General features: G+C 42.4%; 1 protein-coding gene across 1 annotated transcript in view; it reads left to right on the top strand.

Annotated features, from left to right (window-relative positions):
• Positions 1–24,012, top strand: part of ANOS1 (anosmin 1) — a 190,055-nt gene that overhangs the window by 100,325 nt on the left and 65,718 nt on the right. The window contains exon 3 of the mRNA XM_079910394.1: positions 10,247–10,309. Within this exon, the coding sequence (XP_079766520.1) occupies positions 10,247–10,309 (63 nt within the window). The remainder of the gene's footprint in view (positions 1–10,246; positions 10,310–24,012) is intronic.

Here is a 24,012-nt window from a genome sequence, read left to right as displayed (position 1 = left end):
CATGTGAGTGCTCTCTGGAGGATGTTTAAGCAGCAGCCCTGGCCTCACCCCCAAGAAGCCAGTACCTCTCCCCTTAATCATAACAAAATGATTCCACACATATTGCCAAATGTCCCCTGGGAATACAAAATCACTCCCATTTCGGAACCACTTACTTAGAGCAATTTTAAAAATTTACCTACTGTCTTTTTTTTTTAGCTACGCCACGCGGCTTACAGGATCAAGCCTGGGCTCCCTGCAGTGGAGGCGTGGAGTCCTAACCACTGGACCACCAGGGGATTCCCTCTAGTATAGTATGATATAAATTAATTACAATAAAAAAAGACCTGTACAGTGTTGTACAATATATTTAAAAGTTGGAAGGGTTTATATAAATTCTGCATCATTGGCTTCCCTGTAAAGTTTGAGTGTCAGGCAATTCTGGAAGACAACCAGAAGACAGTAAAGAGCAGTTGTTCCCTGGATATTGGCTGACCTCTCCAGTTTCCCATTCTTTTTGTCACCCCAGTTATCCAAAATTTACCCCCTTCACTCTTCCTCATTATTTGCTTCGTCTCTGGAAGTACTTGGGTATCCCAGTCCTAAGTACTGGTTAGGAAAACATTTCAATTTATCAATAAATTTATTCAGCAGGTGTTTATTGAGCTGCAACCAAATGATAGGAATATTGTAGTCAACGTAGTAAATGTCACAAAGTCTCATTGCTCACTGTGCCATGAGTGGAATGCTGTAGGAACATGTTTTATATTACGGTACATTTTATTTTTTATTTATTTATTTTAAACACAACATATCTCTCACTTTATTTCTTTTTTAAGTTCACCTAGAAGTATTTTGGGTTTTCAGCATATAGGTCTGGACATTTTTTAATCAGATTTATTTTGATTTTTTTTGAATTTATTTTTTTGAATTTATTTTGAATTTTTTTTGAATTTATTTTATTTATTTTTCTTACACAGCTGGTTCTTATTAGTTATCTATCTTATATGTATTAGTGTACACGTGTCAATCCCAATCTCCCAATGGATCCCACCACCAGCACCAACCCCCACCACTTTCCCCCCTTGGTGTCCATACATTTGTTCTCTACATCTGTGTCTCTATTTCTGCCTTGCAAACCAGTTCATCTGTACCATTTTTCTAGATTCCACATATATATATTAATATATGATACTTGTTTTTCTCTTTCTGACTTACTTCACTCTGTATGACAGTCTCTAGGTCCAACCACGTCTCTACAAATGACCCAGTTTCGTTCCTTTTAATGGCTGAGTAATATTCCATTGTGTGTATGTACCACATCTTCTTTATCCATTCGTCTGTTGATGGGCATTTAGGTTGCTTCCATGTCCTGGCTATTGTAAATAGTGCTGCAATGAACATTGGGGCGCATGTGTCTTTTTGAATTATGGTTTTCTCTGGGTATATGCCCAGTAGTGGGATTGCTGGGTCATATGGTAATTCTGTTTTTAGTTTTTTAAGGAACCTCCATACTGTTCTCCATAGTGGCTGTATCAATTTACATTCCCACCATCAGTGCAAGAGGGTTCCCTTTTCTCCACACCCACTCCAGCATTTGTTGTTTGTAGCTTTTCTGATGATGCCCATTCTAACTGGTGTGAGGTGATTCCTGATTGTAGTTTTGATTTGCATTTCTCTAATAATTAGTGATGTTGAGCAGCTTTTCATGTGCTTCTTGGCCATCTGTATGTCTTCTTTGGAGAAATGTCTATTTAGGTCTTCTACCCATTTTTGGATTGGGTTGTTTGTTTTTTTTAATATTGAGCTGCATGAGCTGTTTATATATATTTTGGAGATTAATCCTTTCTCCGTTGATTTGTTTGCAAATATTTTCTCCCATTCTGAGGGTTGTCTTTTCGTCTTGTTTATAGTTTCCTTTGCTGTGCAAAAGCTTTGAAATTTCATTAGGTCCCACTGTTTATTTTGTTTTTATTTCCATTACTTTAGGAGGTGGATCAAAAAAGATCTTGCTGTGATTTATGTCAAAGACTGTTCTTCCTGTGTTTTCCTCTAAGAGTTTTATAGTGTCCGGTCTTACATTTAGGTCCTTAGTCCATTGTGAGTTTATTTTTGTGTATGGTGTTAGGGAGTGTTCTAATTTCTTTCTTTTACATGTAGCTGTCCAGTTTTCCCAGCACCGCTTATTGAAGAGGCTGTCTTTTCTCCATTGTGTAGCCTTGCCTCCTTTGTCATAGATTAGTTGACTATAAGTGCGTGGGTTTATCTCTGGGCTTTCTATCCTGTTCCATTGATCTATATTTCTGTTTTTGTGCCAGTACCATACTCTCTTGATTACTGTAGCTTTGTAGTATATTCTGAAGTCAGGAAGTCTGATTCCTCCAGCTCCATTATTTTCCCTCAAGATTGCTTTGGCTCTTCGGGCCTTTTGTGTCTCCATACAAATTTTAAGATTTTTTTGTTCTAGTTCTGTAAAAAACGCCATTGGTAATTTTATAGGGATTGCCCTGAATCTCTAGATTGCTTTCGGTAGTATAGTCATTTTCACAATATTGATTCTTCCAATCTGAAAACATGGTATATCTCTCCATCTGTTTGTGTCATCTTTGATTTCTTTCATCAGTGTCTTAAAGTTTTCTGAGTACAGGTCTTTTACCTCCTTAGGTAGGCTTATTCCTAGGTATTTTATTCTTTTTGTTGCAATGGTGAATGGGATTGTTTCATTAATTTCTCTTTCTTATCTTTTGCTGTTAGTGTACAGGAATGCAAGAGATTACTGTGCATTAATTTTGTATCCTGCAGCTTTACCAAATTCATTCATTAGCTCTAGTAGTTTTCTGGTGGCATCTTTAGGATTCTCTATGTATAGTATCATGTCATCTACAAACAGTGGCCGTTTTACTTCTTATTTTCTAATTTGTATTCCTTTTATTTCTTTTTCTTCTCTGATTGCCGTGGCTAGGCCTTCCAAAACTATGTTGAGTAAGAGTGGTGAGAGTGGACATCCTTGTTTTTTTTCCTGATCTTAGAGGAAATGCTTTCAGTTTTTCACCATTGAGAATTATGTTTGCTGTGGGTTTGTCATATATGGGCCTGTATTATGTTGAGGTAGGTTCCCTCTATGCCCACTTTCTGGAGAGTTTTTATCATAAATGGGTGTTGAATTTTGTGAAAAGCTTTTTCTGCATCTATTGAGATGATCATATGGTTTTTATTCTTCAATTTGTTAATATGGTGTATCACATTGATTGATTTGCATATACTGAAGAATCCTTGCATCCCTGGGATAAACCCCACTTGATCATGGTGTATGATCCTTTTAATGTGTTGCTGGATTCTGTTTGCTAGTATTTTGTTGAGGATTTTTGCATCTATATTCATCAGTGATATTAGTCTGTAATTTTCTTTTTTGTAGTTTCTTTGTCTGGTTTTGGTATCAGGGTGATGGTGGTCTCATAGAATGAGTATGAGAGTGTTCCTTCCTCTGCAAATTTTTGGAAGAGTTTGAGAAGTGTTAGGTCTTCTCTAAATGTTTGATAGAATTCACCTGTGAAGCCATCTGGTCCTGGACTTTTGTTTGTTGGAAGATTTTTAATCACAGTTTCAATTTCTTTACTTGTGATTTGTCTGTTCATGTTTTCTTTTTCTTCCTGGGACAGTCTTCGAAGGTTATACCTTTCTAAAAATTTGTCCATTTTTTCCAGGTTGTCCATTTTATTGGCAGAGTTGCTTTTGTTAGTCTACTGTGATGCTTTGTATTTCTGCGGTGTCTGTTGTAACTTCTTCTTTTTCATTTCTAATTTTATTTGAGTCCTCTTCCTCTTTTTTTGATGAGTCTGGCTAAAGGTTTATCAATTTTGTTTATCTTCTCAAAGAACCAGCTTTTAGTTTTATTGACCTTTGCTATTGTTTTCTTTGTTTCTATTTCATTTACTTCTGCTCTGAACTTTATGATTCCTTCCCTTCTATTAACTTTGGGTTTTGTTTGTTCTTCTTCCTGTAGCTCCCTTAGGGGTAAAGTTAGATTGTTTGAGAGTTTTGTTGTTTTTTGAGGTAGGATTGTATTGCTATAAACTTCCCTCTTAGAATTGCTTTTGCTGCATCCCATAGGTTTTGGATGTTGTGTTTTCATTGTTATTTGTCTCTAGGTATTTTTTGATTTCCTCTTTTATTTCTTCATTGATATCTTGGTTATTTAGTAATGTATTGTTTAGCCTCCATGTGTTTGTGTTTGTGTTTTTTACATTTTTTCCCATGTAATTTATTTCTAATCTCACAGCATTGTGGTCGGAAAAGATGCTTGATACAATTTCAGTTTTCTTAAATTTACCAAGGCTTGATTAGTGACCGAAGATGTGATCTATCCTGGAGAATGTTCCATGTTCACTTGACACAAAAGTGTAATCTGCTGTTTTTGGATGGAATGTCCTATAAATATCAATTAAATCTGTCTTGTCTATTGTGTCATTTAAAGCTCGTGTCTCCTTATGAATTTTCTGTCTGTATGATCTGTCCATTTAACAAGTGAGGTGTTAAAGTCCCCCACTATTATTGTGTTCCTGTCAGTTTCCTCTTTTATAGCTGTTAGCATTTGCCTTATGTATTGAGGTGCTGCTATGTTGGGTGCATATATATTTGTAATTGTTATATCTTCTTCTTGGATTGATCCCTTGATCATTATGTAGTATCCTTTCTTGTCTCTTATAACATTCTTTATTTTAAAGTTTATTTTATCTGATGTGAGTATTGCTACTCCAGCTTTCTTTTGATTTCCATTTGCATGGAATATCTTTTTCCGTCCCCTCACTTTCAGTCTGTATGTGTCCCTAGGTCTGAAGTGGGTCTCTTGTAGATAGCATATATATGGGTCTTGTTTTTGTATCCATTCAGTGAGCCTGTGTCTTTTGGTTGGAGCATTTAAACCATTCACATTTAAGGTAATTATCCATATGTATCTTCCTATTACCATTTTGTTAATTGTTTTGGGTTTGTTTTTGTAGGTCCTTTTCTTGTCTTGTGTTTCCTACTTAGAGGAGTTTCTGTAGCATTTGTTGTAGAGCTTGTTTGGTGGTCCTGAATTCTCTTAGCTTTTCCTTGTGTGTAGAGTTCTTGATTTCTCCATGGAATCTGAATGAGATCCTTGCCTGGTAGAGTAATCTTGGTTGTAGGTTCTTCCCTTTCATCACTTTAAATATATCATGTCAGTCTCTTCTGGCTTGTAGAGTTTCTGCTGAGAAATCAGCTGTTAACCTTATGGGAGTTCCCTTGTATGTTATTTGTTGTTTTTCCCTTGTTGTTTTTAATAATTTTTCTTTGTCTTTAATTTCTGCCAATTTGATTACTATGTGTCTCGGCATGTTTCTCCTTGGGTTTATCCTGCCTGGGACTCTCTGCACTTCCTGGACTTGGGTGGCTATTTCATTTCCCATGTTAGGGAAGTTTTTGACTATAATCTCTTCAAATATTTTCTCGGGTCCTTTCTCTCTCTCTTCTCCTTCTGGGACCCCTATAATGTGAATGTTGGTGCGTTTAATGTTGTCCCAGAGGTCTTTTAGCCTCTCTTCATTTCTTTCCATTCTTTTTTCTTTATTCTGTTCCATGGCAGTGAATTTCACCATTCTGTCTTCCAGGTCACTTATCCGTTCTTCTGCCTAAGTTATTCTACTATTGATTCCTTCTAGTGTGTTTTTCATTTCAGTTATTGTATTGTTCATCTCTGTTTGTTTGTTCTTTAATTCTTTTAGGTGTTTGTTCTTTAATTCTTCTAGGTCTTTGTGAAACATTTCTTGCATCTTCTCAATCTTTGCCTCCATTCGTTTTCCGAGGTCCCGGATCATCTTCACTGTCATTATTCTGAATTCTTTTTCTGGAAGGTTGCCTATCTCCACTTCATTTAGTTGTTTTTCTGGGGTTTTTTCTTGTTCCTTCATCTGGTACAGAGCCCTCTGCCTTTTGATCTTGTCTCTCCTTCTGTGGATGTGGTTTTTGTTCCACAGGCTGCAGGATTATCGTTCTTCTTGCTTCTGCTGTCTGCCATCTGGTGGATGAGGCTATCTAAGAGGCCTGTGGAAGTTTCCGGATGGGAGAGACTGGTGGTGGGTAGAGCTGGCTGTTGCTCTGGTGGGCAGAGCTCAGTAAAACTTTAATCCGCTTGTCTGCTGATGGGTGGGGCTGGGTTCCCTCCCTGTTGGTTGTTTGGCCTGAGGTGACCCAACTCTGGAGCCTACCTGGGCTCTTTGGTGGGGCTAATGAAGGACTCTAGGAGGGCTCACACCAAGGAGTACTTCCCAGAACTTCTGCTGCCAGTGTCCTTGTCCTCATGATGAGACACAGCCACCCCCTGCCTCTGCAACAGACACTCCAACACTAGCAGGTAGGTCTGGTTCAGTCTCCTGTGGGGTCACTGCTCCTTCCCCTGGGTCCCGATGTGCACACTACTTTGTGTGTGACCTCCAAGAGTGTCTCCGTTTCCCCCAGACCTTTAAAGTCCTGCAGTCAGATCCCAGTAGCCTTCAAAGTCTGATTCTCTGGGAAGTCCTCCTCCCATTTCCTGACCCCCAGGTTGGGAAGCCTGACATGTAGCTTAGAACTTCACTCCGGTGGTGGACTTCTGTGGTATAATTATTCTCCAGTCTGTGAATCACCCACCCAGCGGTTACGGGATTTGATTTTATTGTGATTGCGCCCCTCCTACTGTTTCACTGCAGCTTCTCCTTTGTCTTTGGATGTGGGGTATCTTTTTTGGTGAGTTCTAGTGTCTTCCTGTCGATGATTATTCAGCAGTTAGTTGTGTTTCTGTTGCTCTTGCAAGAGGGAGGGAGTACTTGTCCTTTTACTCCACCATCTTGAACCAATCTCTATTACTGAACATTTAAAAAATATAAATTTAATATACAATTATCATCTGAGCAAGTGATATTGTGAATGTCTCTTTCTAGATTAAGTAAAAAAAAAATTGATAGCTACATTCCAAATGATGATCAATGTGATTAGCTGGCTCAACCTTTTTTTTTTTTTTTTAAGTTTCTCTGAAATGTGAAGTTTTTCTTCATTGGGAAGCAGTAGCCTAGGAGGAAATGATTTCAAACAGTTGATCAGCCTAAAACTTGAAAGGCTAAACCACTTGCTAAAATACTAACTTTGATTACTGTTTTTGTTTGTTTGTTTGTTTTTGTAGTTTGACGCAGTATGTGATCACGGCCCTTAGAGTTGCAGTTGTTGCTTGTAGTATTACTTCTCTTCTACTCCCTTCACACATGGAAGCGAGTTTTACGACTACCTTTTTTTGGCAGTACTTTATTTTTATTATTACTTGGAGAAATAGAAAGTGTTTTCTTCTTGTTCAAAGTGCGAGAGAAATGGCTGTCATTTTTTTCCTCTTTGGCTTTTGTTGAAATCATTTTACCTGGCCAGTAGCACCGTAAAGAAATAGAGCTGTGGAAAATTTATCCTGCCAAGATTTACGTAAATGTTTACATCTACGCTGTTCTGGTCAGGTAGTTTTCACCGAGGATTACTAAAAGAAAATGTTGGCTGTCATTAGTAGCATTTTGAGATGTATCTTCAGCTGCTACTGATTAGTGGTGACTAGAAATGAGGCAAGCATGCAATTAAAATAGAACTTTAAATGAATTGTATATACCAATGCTAGACTTGACAGATGGCGATTCTGGATTAACAAGAAGACAAGTGCATTACGTATTGCTGCTGTTAGCATTTCAGAACTTTGCCCACTTTTGTAAATGATATCTAGTTTTTATAAGGCATTTATTCCACAAGTTGTCAGGAATATGGTTATTTGGAATCATGGACATCACAAAGGACTGACTTTTTTAATGCACTCATGCATGTCTCTAGTTATGAAAATGCAACTGTATACATGTAATATCTTGTTTTCATAGTTTACATGTTCAGCAGTGACAGAAAGCAAGAATCACATAATTATTCTGAGACATTTTTAGCCACATGGCACTGAACAGTTTTTATATGGAATAAATGCTTGTTGGATGTTTCCCGAGTGAAATGACAGATACTTAACTTGTAAGTAGCTGAGCCTCTGTCCGTGAAAACTCCCCAGGTCTTGTGGTGCGGTCCTGCTCCGTTGTAGGCCACTTCTTCAAATGAAAAAATTGCAAAGTATTTTAAAGAGTGCCACTTATTCATTTCAAGTAGTCTTGAGAAGGAGTTAGGTGTAAGCGTATTTATTAAATGACCAGTAAAGTTTTTAGGCTAGGAGCCAATGTCTTGCAACAAATAAGGATAACTCTGTGGGGTAAGGCATTGGCTGTACCTTTAGGAAACAAAACTCACTCTTTAGGGGGCTCATGAACTATGTAAGGTAGACAAGTTTTAAACTATTTCATTGCTATTAGAAAAATGGTATTCTTTTAGTATCGTTATATTGGTGAAAAATTGTACATTTGTTTTAGAACATGCTTGGAAGAGGTGAACACTAATAGACTTGGGACAAGCTTATATAGGTCTTGGAAAAGCATCATTGACGAGCTCAAGTTTTTTTAATTAAAATAACTAAAAATGAATTGTTCATATGCAACATTAAAGGATATAAAATCTAGAATATTCGCACAAGCAGTAGACTGATTCTTAAATGATACTTACATGAACCAGGAAAGAGCCATTACAGACCCTGTTTTCATCAAATTCTACAGCAGTTCTTTTTCTCCCCCAGCTTTATTGAGATATAAGTAACATATATAACGTTGTGTAAGTTTAAAGTGTACAGTGTGATGATTTGATACACACATATATTGGGAAATGTTTACCACAGTAAGGCAGTTCTTTTTAAAGTTTAGCGTAAGCACCAAGATTTTCAGGAGAACTCGCTAGACTCTGTACACCTGGTGCCTTTCCCATGAACTCCAAGGTGATGCTCATATTACTGGTCATTTATCGCACTTTGAGAGCAGTGCTGTGACAGACTGACAGTTGATACAGTCAGTAGTTTGTTTTCATATATGCATTTTTGATTGAAAAAAATAGCAGTGGACATTTGCAAAGTAAATTTCACCATAGAGTCTTCCAGTTCATCTTTAAACTGTATCTTTATTTTACAACAGGGAGGTTGCTAGAAAGTAAAGTGAAAATATAGTACAGGTGTATGTTCTGAATTCTACATTATATATGTCTGAAATTTAACTGAGAAATTTGATATCAACTGGAGAATTTATCAATAATGAAAGTCAGATACATAGAATAGTCATGAGCTTATGGGAACCAGGGTATGCCAATATTTAGATAACTGTCATTTCACTCTACGAGATGATTAATTTGTACTAATTAAAATTTGCATTAAAATATAATTTGGAGAATCAAATATCCATTCATATGAATGTAAGATTTTAATTTCAATCATGAGGCCTGGCTGTTATCTCTTATTTATTACAATATATTATATAGATAGTATATATAGTACTATATTTTAAGTGTTATAATTATACGTTATATATAGTAGTACGTATATAAAACCTACATTTACACGTATATATACTTTGTTCATTCAATAATATATTATTTATTATTACAGTTGTTACTGAGCAGTGGATCCTGGCTATTACCTTTGATTTATTAAATCCTATATGTAAATTACATATATGTATTCAAACTGTATTCTGAAGCTCTTATGGGAGAGTCTCATACTCAGGCTTACTCCATACATTTTAATAGAGTAATTAAACTGGGTAAATGTGAACGCTGCTGGATTCACTGAGATAAACACATGAGTTAACAATAATGGGTGTGATATATATATATATATATATATATATATATATATATACAAATACATATATTTAATGCAATACTTCAGTCACTTACAGAAGAATATTCAAAAAAACCCTATGTTGTCAATTTAAAAGCAAGTTATCGTTAAGGTTGACGAGGAAAAAATTCATCTGTAACAACAACCTTTAGAAACTATTTTTTACTGAATAAAAATAAATATCCAAACTGCTGTGCCTGTCAGTGAGTACACCTGCTTCTCCTGCATGTCGCCTCCAGAATCTGCAGCTTTCCTTTTTCGATTGTGTGGAAACGTATGTCTTTCTGTCCCTGCTCGGTCATGATGCTCTTGTCTTGGATTCCTAGGATACGCACAGTTACGATGAGCTGTTGATTAATTGGATTTCCTAAAGTCACTAGGAAAAGTAGGCCCTGAGAAGTCAGGAGTGTGCACAGGCGGGTTCTTTCCTTTTGGGCTTTGTTTTTTTCCCGTGTTAACTGATTGGTTTTCACTGTGCATCTCTCCTAGTGCCTGGAGCCCTGCAAGGTGTCCTGGGATCTGCGGAAGCAGCAGTGCCAGAGCTTCTGTGAGGTAAGAGGCCCCGTACACAGCCATGGACACTCGGGACACAGTTGCAGGCTGACCACGTGCCAGTGGGTCCTTGGCATGGGAGAGCATCATGTTCTGGGGCTGGGGAAGTTCACTTTCCTTCAGGTGTGTGTGTGTGTGCATGTGTGTGTAAATTCACATTAAAAAAATTCTCGAGACTCTTAAAACCTAGCCACCCGCTGCTTCCATTATTAGTTAATCACCAGTGAAGAAGGGTTCCAGCCGTTGCCCTCCTCCCACCTCACGTTATGCCTCTTCTGTGGGCGATTCTCGGCCTGATGATTCTCATGCTTTTGGAGGAAGCCGCCCTTTTATTAGCGGTGGGGTTTCTCAGAGATTTTCCCCTGGCTGTTCACCCTCTGGGCAGCCCATACTCTGGGCTGAGGCTTGCCCACGTTTTCCCGTATGGAAGGCACCGTACTTTCCCCGTGCTCTCGGGTAGATGATAGAGCGTTGCTGTCCCAGACCACCACTGTCTAAAATCATCAGTTGTGCTGAAGAGGGGGAGGGCTGCTTTGCTGCACTGTCTCTTCCAGGGCAAACCAGGGACCCAGGGACCTGCCGTGAAGCAGCCAGGCTGACGGCACGGTGGCCGCTCAGAGTAAGAGCGGTCGGAAAGCCCGCAAGGGCCGTGAGCACAAGAGTCGGAAGAGTCCACTCTGGGGACCAAAGCAACACCGTGGAGGGTGGTGGCGAGGGAGCGCCAGCAGACATGCCCGCGCGGCATCAGAGGGAAGGGGCGCTGCAGGGCTTCTCTGAGTGGAATGAGGGGCTGGTAGGGCACTTCCGAGCTTCTCCAAACAGACACGGTGGTCTGGTCCCGCCCACGTGCGGGAGCTGCCGAGGGGGTCCTGTTGCCTGCGTTTCACCTTGGAGGGCACACAGATTCCGTTCTGCAAACATGCCTGTAGGCCTGGGGTCATAACAGCGCCATCGGTTTTTTGTTTGTTTGTTTTTAATTAATTTATTTATTTTTGGCCGTGTTGGGTCTTCGTTGCAGTGCGCCAGCTTTCTCTAGTTGCAGCGAGCGGGGGCTGCTCTTCGTTGCGGTGCACGGGCTTCTCACTGCCGTGGCTCCTCTTGTGAAGCACAGGCTCTAGGTGCGTGGGCTTCAGTAGTTGTGGCACATGGGCTCAGTAGTTGTGGCTCGTGGGCTCAGTAGTTGTGGCGCACAGGCTTAGTTGCTCCACAGCATGTGGGATCCTCCTGGACCAGGGATCGAACCTGTGTCTCCTGCATTGGCAGGCAGATTCTTAACCACTGAGCCACCAAGGAAGCCCCAGCTCCATCAATTTTAAGGTGCGTGAAATACATCCTCAGTCCTGATACCGTCTGACCTTCCCGACAAGCATGGAGATAAGCAGGGCACACTGTAAGTCCACAGAGCTGTGTGTGGAAGCGTGGAAGCCTGGGAAGCTGGAAATTATCAAGTCACATGGCTCCCCCACTGCAGGTGGCAAGACTGCCTCTCAGCTCCATCTCTGACCCCTCTCCCCATGTCCATGTGCTGCTGTGGCTGGATTCCCCTTGGACGGTTACTGGGGCTCACTGTGTTACAGGGTTATTTTAGAAAAGTGTTTAGTGTTGTTTTGGAAAGCTAGAATGGAAGTGTTTCTCAACTGCTAACGTAATCAATACGTGATCTTCCTAATCTCAGTTTTATTTTGCTCCAAAAGCTTCTACTCAGCATTTTGTGACTGGCTGGAATATGGGTGATTTGCAAACTCTTACATAATGACATCTGTTGCCAGAAGTACCTGGGGGCTGAGGATTTGACCATAAGTGAAGTCTTTGGAAGCACTTTGTAGTCGTGAACTTCAAAATGCGATAATACGTAGGACTGGCAGGTATTTGAAGTTACATAGCCAATTGCTCTGCTACTGACACACACAGCTAAGCTAGTGATTTAGTGTCAAATCAGATAGAAGAGCTCTCCTATGTCTTTTTGTATCTTGTCCTTTTCTGGACGTTGGAGATGACGCAGAGGAGCATAAATCATGGCTTCTGCCCTCCCTCAAGGGAGCTGACATATTACACTTCAGGTTTTCCAGAATATCTTCAGGCTTCTTTAGGGATCCAATCCAAACTTCCCCAGGAAACATGCTTACCTGCCGTTCACATGAATGTTTCTTTATATTACTTACCTCTTCCTGCATAAAAAATGACCCCCAAACTTAGTGGCTGAACACAGCACACAGTTTCTTTGGGTCAGGAGTTTGGGCACAGCTTAACTGCATTCTCTGCCCAGCATCTGTCAAGTCTGTAATCAAGGTGTTGGCCGGGCTGCATTCTCATCTGGGGGCTCGACTGTAGGAGAATCTGCTTGTAAGCTCATTGCAATTGTCAGCAGAATTCACTTCCTTGCAGTTGTAGGACTGCGGTCCTGTTTCCTTGATGACTCTTGGCTGGAGTACACTCTTAGCTCCTAGAAGTTGCCCGTGGTCCCTCCCCATGTGGCCCCCTTCATTGGCAGGTCACAAAACAGCTATGTACTTCTTTAAGGCCAGAATCCTGCTTTCCAGTCTGCTGAGACGGAATTTTATATAACACGACGTAATCTCAGGAGTGACAGTTCTTCACCTTGGCCATATTCTATTGGTTAGAAGCAGACATACACACACACACACACACACGGAGGTATTACACCAGCGCAGGTCATGACTCGGTGGGGCTCATTCTAGGCTGTGGAGGGATTCAGGTCCCTTGAGACATAGAACAGGGAAGTTTGATCAGAAATGGAAACAAACAAGCAATAAACAAAACTGATGAATCTGTGCAAAGACAAGGGCAGTAAGGCCATCCCTGTGTCTCCTGCATTCTATAAAGTGCACTCCTACTTTACTTTGTATTCTGTTCTGTACACAAGCTGTACATATATATGCTGCTGTAGGATCTAGAGGAACAAGATGTGCCCTGCTCTTCGCTTGGTAAACACATGATCCCTTAATACCGCTGACTCTGTGTTGATAGTTTTACATCTGATCCCTGAGAAGGGAGATATATTTGAAACCTTTCTCTCTGAAATTCCAGATGTGATAGTGGGCTTCTGTAATTGCCGTTCTCTCTGAAATAACCGTGAGGACATCTGAACCACGTCGGTTTATTAAAATGGGACTCGTGTGTACAAATTGCGATCTGCTGTTGGCAGAAAGGTTAATTGGAACTTGAAAGGTGGGGAAAACAGACGCCAGTTAATGTGAGGGACTTTGTGGAGAGACCTCAGCCCGCTGGTCCAATAACTCAAAGCCTTAATGTGCGATTTTAGCTGCTTCGATTGTTCTTATCTCGCTCTGCGTTTTTTTGCTTCTGTTTTATCTTGCAGTAAATGTCTGACTATTATGCTTAAACAGACTGAATCCTGAAAGGACTCATCCCTGTTTCAGTATTTTTCAGGCTAGTCATTCATCGAGACAGACCCGTCCATGCCCCTGGTTACCACATTATGTATTAAGGATGCGTACAAGTTCCATGTTGTCAGGAAGCTAAGCTTTCCCTTGGTAAGAGTTCGGACCCAGAAGGACTCCAGGTTTTATTCTGCTCCAACAGAAACAACTAGACTGTTAGATATATTTGGCCCCATGTATATATTTGCAAGATGGTCTGAGCTTTATCTTCTAAGGCATGAGCTTGCAAACAACACCCCACACAGCAAACCTGGTCTGCCTCTTGTTTTTGTAAGTAAAGTTTTATTGGAACTTGGCCAAACCAGTTTTTTTTTTTAATGTATCATGTACGGCTGCTCTTGTGTTACAACAGCAGAGTTGGGTAGTCGTGATATATCATATGGTCCACAAAGTGGAAACTTTACAGGAAGTCTGGCCCTTTACAGAAAGCGTGTTCCAACTCCTGCTCTAAGAAGAACCACAGTCACGATGATATCACACAACCTACCTGACCATTCAGACTGTCATGATTTCTTAGTCTGTATTACCAGCACCAATTTCTAGACAGAAAGTATTTTCTTGGTAATTTTAGTCATGAAGTTCTGCTATGTGGAAAGGATTTTCAGGGGCATGTTAATAATAACATACCTAGAATCCATTCGTGGCCTCCTCATGTAGTGATCTCTTTAACTTCTCATATGACTATCTATACAGTTGTACTTTTGCTACTTTTTCAGGCTGATGGCAGAGTTAACAATGTTATTTTTTTTAATGACATAGTGAAGTATATTAGAACAGGAATCTTTTTCTTTTAATTTTTCACGTTTATTAACTCATCATAGGGTTCACTCCAGAATATGTTTTCTGCCTTTGGATAACGTATGAACTCTGACAAAAGTCACCATCAGCATTCATTGGGAAAGTCTCCAGTATGAATCTTTGGGGGCAAATTAAGATAAACATCTTGTCTCAAGAACCCTGTGGGATCCTGATGTAGCTTACAGAAAAAAGAGGCAGTTCTGGTACACAGAGTATTAGGACACTCTGTTCACCTTTTAATGTTTGGGATAAATGACAGCCCAAGGCTATGGGTGTCTCTCAAGCCTAGATCTGAATCATAAGGGATGATTTCTCTGATTCACAAGGGATGATTTCTCATGTGGCCTTTTATGAAACGTGGTATTTTCCGTGATAGAGACATAGATAGATTGTGCTTCATTGCTTTAGTTTATTAACTAGCCATTAGCCCCTTCCTCTTACTTTTATAAAACCTTACGAAACATGATAAACTATTACAGTTTTTCATACTAGTCGTAAAATGCATGTTTTCCCATGTTTAAATGTGTTTTTCTTACAACTGATGTAATCTTGAATTATAAATGAACATGTCCTTTTTCCTTGTTAATGGTATATAAAATAGTCACGTGTGTTACAGCTGTTGTTGTCTTAGTTTCGTTCTTTTTTTAAAAGATAAATTTATTTATTTATTTTTGTCTGTGTTGGGTCTTCGTTGCTGCGTGCGGGCTTTCTCTAGTTGCAGCGAGCGGGGGCTACTGTTTGTTGCGGTGCGCGGGCTTCTCATTGCAGTGGCTTCTCTTGTTGTGGAGCACAGGCTCTAGGCGCACGGGCTTCAGTAATTGTGGCTCACAGGCTCTAGAACGTAGGCTCAGTAGTTGTGGCTCACGAGCTCTAGAGCACAGGCTCAGTAGTTGTGGCACACGGGCTTAGTTGCTCCGCGGCAGGTGGAATCTTCCTGGACCAGGGCTCGAACCTGTGTCCCCTGCACTGGCAGGCGGATTCTTAACCACTGCGCCATCCGAGAAGGCCCCTGTTGTCTTAGTTTTGATGACACCTGATACGTCTTCGTTTATGAATGGGCTTCTTGCTGATGAAACACCTCCCATCTTTAATTCTGATGTGTTTGACTTCATAATATCCCCACCCTAGTAGGATGTCAGCTGAGATGTCAACCTTGGCCGTATGAAATGTGCAGTAAGGGTCATGGAAAGCTGAGACCTCACCTGCGTCAGGGGTCAGTCAGTGAGGGAAGCATCCATTGTTGATACTGAGCTTGTCATTCGATCAGCCTGGATTTTCATCGATCCAGTCCTGGTCAGGATGAAATTAGGAATAAAAAAGAGGCTTTCACTCTGCCACAGATGGCATTATTGATTCATTTCTTTGTGCTTTTTGATTTTCAAAATATTTTCCCATATGACTCCATTTGATTTCATAGCAATTCTTAGAAGTTAGGTCTGAATTTTACTAGGCGAACTTTATGGGCAGTGAAATCAGCACACAAGGAGAAAATGTTTTATTGGCCCAAGACGACATGGTTCAGAGGCAGAGGAGTAAGATCTAAAATCGAGCGGGTGTGCCTTCTAGTTAACGTTTCTTTCCCACTGTCCTCCATCCCAGACACCTCTGTCTACCCCTGCTCCATGAATGAGCCTATCTCTTTTGTAAAATTGTTGGTCCAACCATTTGTGTGTGAACAGGCTTACTCTCCAATGAGAAGGAAGCTTTGATGATGCAGAATCATAGGTAGTTAAAGGTACTTCAAGGCACTGAAGGAAGAACACGGCTCCTTACTACTTACTACAGGGTCTCTTTGGCCGTGGGATGTTCCAACGTGACCGGAAAGACACCTCGAAACTAAGGTGTCAGATGTATCACACTGCCCTTCTTGCTGTCAAAACTTGTCCTGCCTCCGCTGCTCCACAACCCAGTGTTACGTCTTCAAATCTCGGGTATTAAGTAAACGCATCGCTTCAGGAGCTCAGGCAGAGCCGTCACCTGTCTGGGAATGTCTCTGCAGGAGTTAAAGGTACTGAAAGAAGCTGATGAGAGCTAAACAGGAGAAGGATGTAACCTGCCCCCGATGTTTGCGTGCCGGGGGAAGGACGAGCACGTAGAAGTGAATACAAGTCTTTTGCTTCAGTGGACCAGAACGACAGCTGACCTGATGACAGTATCCTCGTGAAGGGCAAGTGGAGATGGACCTTGGTGCTGATTTTCGAACGTAGTCATGTCTTTTCTTTCCTGGGGGTTGGGGATATACCAGAACGTAATAGAATAAAGCTGGCTTTGGGTGCCACACCATGGGGTTCATGATACAGTCACCTCTAGTCTTTTGAAGAGTCAACTAGTGAATCGTTCGGAGTCCATTAAATTAAGGTCCAGTATACAAGAGGGACTCAATTTTTATTCAAAAGGTTTGCTCTGTTGGAATATCTTCCCTGAGAAAGTTATATTATAGTACGGCTCCTGAGTCCTCCCTTTAGGGGAGTTGTTCATATTTGAGGGGGGCGGCACCAGGATGGCTCTTGAGGTGTATGACTGGTGGATAAGAAGCACAGGTTCTTCTTACGTGTACAGTATGAGTGCTTGAGCAGAAGAGAGATGTTGGTGGGTTAGTCCAGGGTGGCAGTGGTGGAGGTGGGCAGGAGTGGGCAGCACATATTCTGAAGGTAGAGCCGACAGAATCTGATGACACGTTGCTTGGGACGAATCGGGGGAATGAAGCGTTGATGGTGATGGCGGGGTCTTTGTCATGAACAGCTGGGGGAGGGAGCGGGCATGACCTTGAGCGGATACTGACAAGTGGGGTATGTGAGAGGCACAGGTTTTGTGGGCGAGGGGGTGGAGAAAGGATGGCCAGAGGCTTGGTGTCGAGCATGCTGTGTCTGAGACGTAAATTAGACCTCCTCTCGAGATGTGTCATGGGCACATAGATACATGAGTCTGGAGTTGAGAGGTCAGGCTGGACATACAAATGTCATGGTGGATAGATGGTATTTAAAGTCATGAAGCTGGATGAAGTGGTAGAGGGACAAGAGCTTCATGGGTTATGTCCTAAATCAGTCCTGCTGGTGGACTCAGCGGGGGCTGTTAAGATGGGAGAAGGTCCACGCGAGGGTGGAGTTCTAAAGGACACATGGCAACAGCTTCTCAAGAAGGAAGAGGTGATCAGTTGCATCTGCAGGACGGTGGAGGTCTGAAAATTGGTCACTGGATACCGTGATGCACAGGTCACGGTCAACCTTAACAAGAGCAGAGTTAGCGGGTGGCTGCAGAGAAAGCCTGATTGATGTGTTCCAGAGGAGTGGTAGGGAGAGACGGAGAGAGGAGGGGGTATGAGAACATTTCAGAGAGCACGGATCGCTGTGGAAGGTTGTGGGTGAAGGGCTGAGCAGGGTAACCCCACATTACATCACGTTTGGAGTGAAGAAATCATCCCGTAGTCTAAGCGGATGGGAACTGTCCTGAAGAGAGAGGGTGTGTGATGCTGGAGGAGACGGGAGAACTGCAGAAGCACGTGACCTGAAACGGCAGTGGCGTCCACTGCACCATGTGAGGAAGGCTTGACGTGGCAGTAAAGGACCGTGCCTCCTTGTCGCAGGACGAGGTAGCGAATGAGAGCACACGGGCCGGCTTCCGGTGTATAGGCGTGAAAGGGGATTCGTGGAAGTGTCCCTCTCAACGCTTCACTTTTCTCCGTGAAATGGGGTGGTTAGCTGAGAGGGATGGAGCCTGGGGAGACCAGCACGTAGCACATTTTCCCAAAAGCGTTAGCTTTTATCACTGTAATGAGTAAACTTTTATTTTTTACAAATGATAAACATTTACCTTTTATATTTTTATAGTAAAGAAAAGTATTAATGATATAGTCTGGGTTGTGGTCCTTGGTCAAGGTGCAGATTTGGTCCAAGTTTTCTTTTCCACTTAGTGAGGGTGGGAGTAATGGGATCGAAACGTTTCAAGGAATGCTGAAGATTTTTATAATCGTTATGAGATTCCCTTTACCATCATCTTATAAAGGAAGCTGTCCTCATTAAATCAAATTTCACAGTCCTGGAAAATGAGGATATCAAGAATATTGAATGACGTTTTATGGTCGTTCAGTAAATTATTCATTGGGTGGAACGTGTTCTCCATGGAATGCAGCCTTTTTTTTCTTTTCATTTTTTTAAACAGTGAGGTTCAATTTTCATTGAATTTTTATGTGTTGCTGGGGAGTATACCATGAGACTCTATTGAGGAGAATTGATGAGTTTTGAAAATTTATAAGAGGCTGAGACCGGAGGCTCTTTTGAATGATTTAAAGACCTATCCTGTCTCAAAAGAGGGACTAGCCAGGTAGCTACACAAGGAGTTAGGGGAATATCATAGAAATTACAAAAGCATCTAATTTAAGTAAAAAATCAAAGATGCATGTAAAGCACTTAAACAGTGTCTGAACATAACAGACACTGGATAAATAGTAGCTCTTTTTATAATGATGGCGGAGGGCCAGGTCGCCACTTTGGAATTCTATGACGGGTCAGTAGAAGACAGCCTTAAAAGGTCCCACTCGAATAGTAAATGTACAGGAGGAAATGTACAACAGATGCACACAACTCTGTCCACAAGTTGAAGTTCCTTCCTAAGACCACCTGGGTGGGAAAGAGGAGAGACAAGTGGCTGGGTCAGGGGCTTTGATTTGGGGGAAATGGTTTTTGTGTTTTTACCTTGAGAAGACTTTGAATACATTTATAAGCCGAGGGGAAATGATCGTCATCGGGAGTGTGAAGTGGGAGATTCGTTGGGGGAAAAGCCCAGATTTCTGGAGTCAGAAACTAGGCTTGAATCAAGTTTCAGTGCAGCGATGGAGAGACTCAGCTTCTGCAGATGCCAGCTGCAGCTCCCCGGGGCCAGAGCAGCGCTTCCCAGGCCTGGTCCTTCACACACGTCACCTGGAATCTTGCTAAAGTGCAGATTCTGTCTTAGCAGGCATGGGCTCTCGGCACAAGAGTCTCCGTTTCCCCAGCAGTGCAGATGCTGCTGGGTGAAGGACTAGTGTGTGGATTCCCCTTCTTTGATAGTGGGGTTCCCTATAAGCTGTCACTTTGAGGTGCCTACTGATGAAGTCTTGTGATTTCTTCTGTGGTATTCTATAGAGAGAAAATGTGCAGTGGCTGATAATGATTGAAAATAAACAGATGAAAATGGTCTTTTAAAAGTGGAAGGGCTTCCCTGGTGGTGCAGTGCTTAGGCAGATCCCACATGCCGTGGAGCGACTAAGCCCACGAGCCACAGCTACTGAGTCCACGTGCCACAACTACTGAGTCCACGTGCCTAGAGCCCATGCTCCGCAACAAGAGAAGCCATGGCAGTGAGAAGCCCACGCACCGCAACGAAGAGTAGCCCCCGCTCGCTGCAACTAGAGAAAGCCTGCGCACAGCAACAAAGACCCAACGCAGCCATACATACATACATAAAGAAATCAAACCCTCACACTTTTATCATTCAAAACGCAGAATTATAATTGTCGGTTTGTCTCTGTCCCCAGACGGAAGGTATTTCACTGGGTACAGAATTTCCAGTTAGCAATTTTTAAAAAGTGAGTTGTTTAAAAATCTTTTCATTTTCTTTGGTCTTGTATATTTTCTGAAAAATCTCCGACATTCTTTTTTTTCCAGCTGTTTATAAAGAATCTGTTTATATCTCTGTCTGCTTTTAAGTGTTTCTTTCTGTGTCCAGTTTTAATATGATTATGGATACCTTGATGGGGTGGCCTTTATGTGTCTTCTGTTGGGGGTCACTAAGTTTCTTCTAATTGTGGGCTTATAATTTTAATCAAATTTTAAACACATGGGCCAATTTTTTTTCTGCCCCGTCCTCTGTGTCCTGTCTTCTGGGGCCCTAAATATACATGACGGACTTTATATGGTCTCCTGGTCAGTCAGTCTCTGATCATGTTTTTTGCTCATTTTTTTCCCCCAATGCCTGCTTCATTTTGATAGTTTTTATCATTATGTCTTCAGGTTCCCATCAAGTGATCTTTTCTTCTACAGTGTCTGACACTTTTTCAATCCTCTCTGTCATGTTTTTGTTCCTTCATTTTTACTTCTGGAAGTTCCATGCAGGTCTTTCCTGCATCTTCTGTTCCTCTCCTCTCTGTGTCCGTGTTTTCTTCTACATTCCTGGGCATATAGAGCATATTTATAATAACCTTTTATCGATAACTGTCCTTTCCTGCTAATTACATCACCTGTGTTGTTTCTGGCTCTGTTTCTTTAGATTCTCTATTTCCCTTTTGGTTGTGTGTCATAGTTTCCTGCTTCTCTGCATGCCTGATGATTTTTTTTAAGTACTTTTTTAAAAATAATTTTTGGCTGCCTTGGGTCTTCATTGCTACGCACAAGCTTTCTGTAGTTGCGGCAAGCAGGGGCTACTCTTCGTTGCTGTGCGCGGGCTTCTCATTGCCGTGGCTTCTCTTACTACGGACCACGGGCTCTAGGCACGTGGGCTTCAGTAATTGTGGCACGCGGCTTCAGTGGTTGTGGTGCATGGGCTTAGTTGCTCCGCGGCATGTGGGATCTTCCCGGACCAGGGCTCGAATCCGTGTCCCCTGCCTTGGCAGGCGGATTCTTAACCACGGAGCCACCAGGGAAGTCCAGCATGCCTGATGATTTTTGATTGGATGTCAGATTTTCGTGTTCTGAATTTTGCTGTATTTTGTAAAAAGCATTCGATCGTTCTGGCATGTAGTTACTTGCGATCAGTTTGCTTTTGTAGAGACTTGCGTTTAAACTTTCTGAGGGCAGATTCAGAGCAGCCTTTAGTCTAGGGCTAATTTGTCCCCGTTACTGTACTGATATTTTTCTGAGGACTCTATCCGATGCCCTGTGTATCGTGTATCCTTTCTGCTCTGACGGTTAGAATGTGAGGTAGTAGCCTGCTTAGAACTCCAGGAATTGCCTGCTCTAGTGCTTTCTGTCTGTTCCTTCCCCGGTCTCGTGTGCTTTCACCTCACGCATGTTCAAGAAACAGACTTAATGGGCACAGAGAACAGACTTGTGGCTGCCAAGGGGGAGGGGGTTGGGAGAGGGGTGGAGTGGGAGTTTGGGGTTAGCAGATGTGAGCGTTGACATGTAGGATGGATAAACAACAAGGTCCTACTGTAGAGCACAGGGAACTCTGTTCAGTGTCCTGGGATAAACCATAATGGAAAAGAAGATGAAAAAAAAAAAAAAAAGAATGTTAAAAGAAAGCAGTATTCAGCCCAAAACTTGAGGGGTCCCTCACAGCTCTCTGGGTTTCTCTTTGCCTAGTTCCATCCTTCCTGGTTTTCTGCCCACAAGACCTACTCGTTTCAGCCTCCTCAAACTTTGGTCTCTTTCTCCTCGACTCAGAAGAGCTGCAGGACGACCTTTGGGTCACCCCTCCTCGCACTGTGGACTTGAACCTACCCGCAGCCATGCATCGTTGGCCGTCTCCGGGCTCACCTCATTTGTGTGCTGTCTCAGGGCGTACAGCCCCGTGCTAGCTGTCGGCCATTGTCTGCTGTTCCGTGTATTCTGTCCAGTTTTATGGTTGTTTCCAGAAGGTCAGTCCCCACGTTCCTCAACAGGCATACGTAGAGGGTTTTGGGCAAATAAACCAAATGAATTGAAGCTCTCCAGACTGTGCCCTGACTACTCTGGTTTTGCACAGTTGGTTCTTCATGGCTGAAAAGACAGTGACATTCAGACGGTCCTCTTCACTCCTGCCTTTCTTCATTTAAGACAGCTGTCACATCTTCTGAGCGCCTCCTTTGACAACTTCACGTGAGCTCGTGTCTCTCCTGTGTTTAGTAACTGATACGGTTATTTACGTTTTAGCGCTCCTGAGAGGCGGGCAGAGTGGCAGCAGAGCCGTGACTGCCTTCTCCTTGTCCCTGTCACATGACACACTGCTGGACACTGTCGAGACGTGTGTTGACTATGCGCTACCTGTTGTTCTCGCGGGGTTTGTACATGTCTGTGACAGTGCTTATGACATCGTGGTTTTGCTGTTTCAATGTCTCCTAGAGGCTTCTGGACTTCTCCAGAGAGTGATGGAAGCTTATCTCCCCTTCACATTTGCGCTTTTCCGTCTAATGAATCAATATATTGCTCTCATCCGGAGTCTTTGAAGTCCGACACTCTTGACGTTTTTGGTTAAATACTTCTTTGCCATGAGGCTGTCCTGTGCACTGTGGGGTCTGTAGCGGCATCCCTGAGCTCTGCCCACTCGCTAGATGCCAGGAGCACTCCCCTCCCGGTTGTAAGGACCAAAAGATGTCTCCGGGCCTTGCCTTACCATACTCTCTGTGGGGCAAAAGTCACTTCTGCTGAGAACCCTTTTGCTAACCTATGGTATTTGTACTTTCCCTTGCACATTATAATGAGGAAATAACATTCTATTCACAGTAATTTCTAGTTCACTTTGCGATGGTACCATCAGTCTAAAAGTATGCTATCCATATAGTAGTGTATAAACAAAGGAAGAGAAATTTCAAGGAAGATTTCTGGGGTCCTGCGATTTATAAGAAGAAATATATGCATTTGGTCTTCGACCCCCTTCTTGGCACAGAGGTCCTCGGGAATGTCCTAAGTGGTGAGAGCTCTCACAAGGTGCCTTGTTACTTTAATGAGATGACCTTGGCCAAGCCCCTGCTCACAGGGGGCTGGTTGCCAGGGGAGCAACCCTGTAGTTAGGGGTTGGAACTTTCCTCCCACCCTCTGACTTAAGGGAAGGGGGGAAGAGCCGGAGATTGACTTCAGTCCTCAGCGGCCCATGAGCTGATCAGTCATGCCCGAGTAATGAGGCCTCCATCAAACCCCCAGAGGACCGGGTTCAGAGAGCTTCCTGGTTGGTGAACATGCGGAGATTTGGGAAGAGTATCTTGTGTCCTTTCCCCGTACCGTGCCCTGTGCACGGCTTCCGTTTGGCCGTTCCCGCCTTATGTCCTTTTGTAAGAAACTGGTCATACAGTAGGTGAAATGTTTCTCTGATTTCTCTGAGGCACTCTGGCAAACTAATTGAACCTGAATGGGGCTTGTCGGAACCTCCAATCTGTAGCCCTTTGGTCAGAAGCACAGGCGACAGCCTGAACTTGGAACTGGCCTGTGCAGAGGCAGTAGGGGATGTCGTCCTGTAGGACTGAGCCCGCGACCTGTGGGGTCTGATGCCGTCTCCAGGAAGATAGTGTCACGATTGAGTTGAGTTGTGTAAACACCCCGCGAGGGTCTGAGAATTGCTTGGTGTTTGTGCGGGGAATGCCCCCCCCCCCCCGATGACGTTGGAATTGGGGGTACAGACCTTTTATAATTTCTAAGACTGTGAAAGTGTATTTCTTTTCTGAAGTATGATTTTGCTTGTAACTTGGATGGGACAGGATTTGCAAAATTCTCTGCGATGGAATCGTTAGAAAAAATCAGAGTAAATCTGTACATTTAACAACTTGACAATTTATTCCTCCTCAAAAGAAATTTTTCATACGAGTATTTTAGGTAA

Source organism: Stenella coeruleoalba (assembly GCF_951394435.1).
Source record: "Stenella coeruleoalba genome assembly, chromosome: X".
NCBI lineage: Eukaryota > Metazoa > Chordata > Mammalia > Artiodactyla > Delphinidae > Stenella > Stenella coeruleoalba.
The sequence above is the reverse complement of the archived record's forward strand: the minus strand, read 5'-3'. Positions and strand labels throughout refer to the sequence as shown.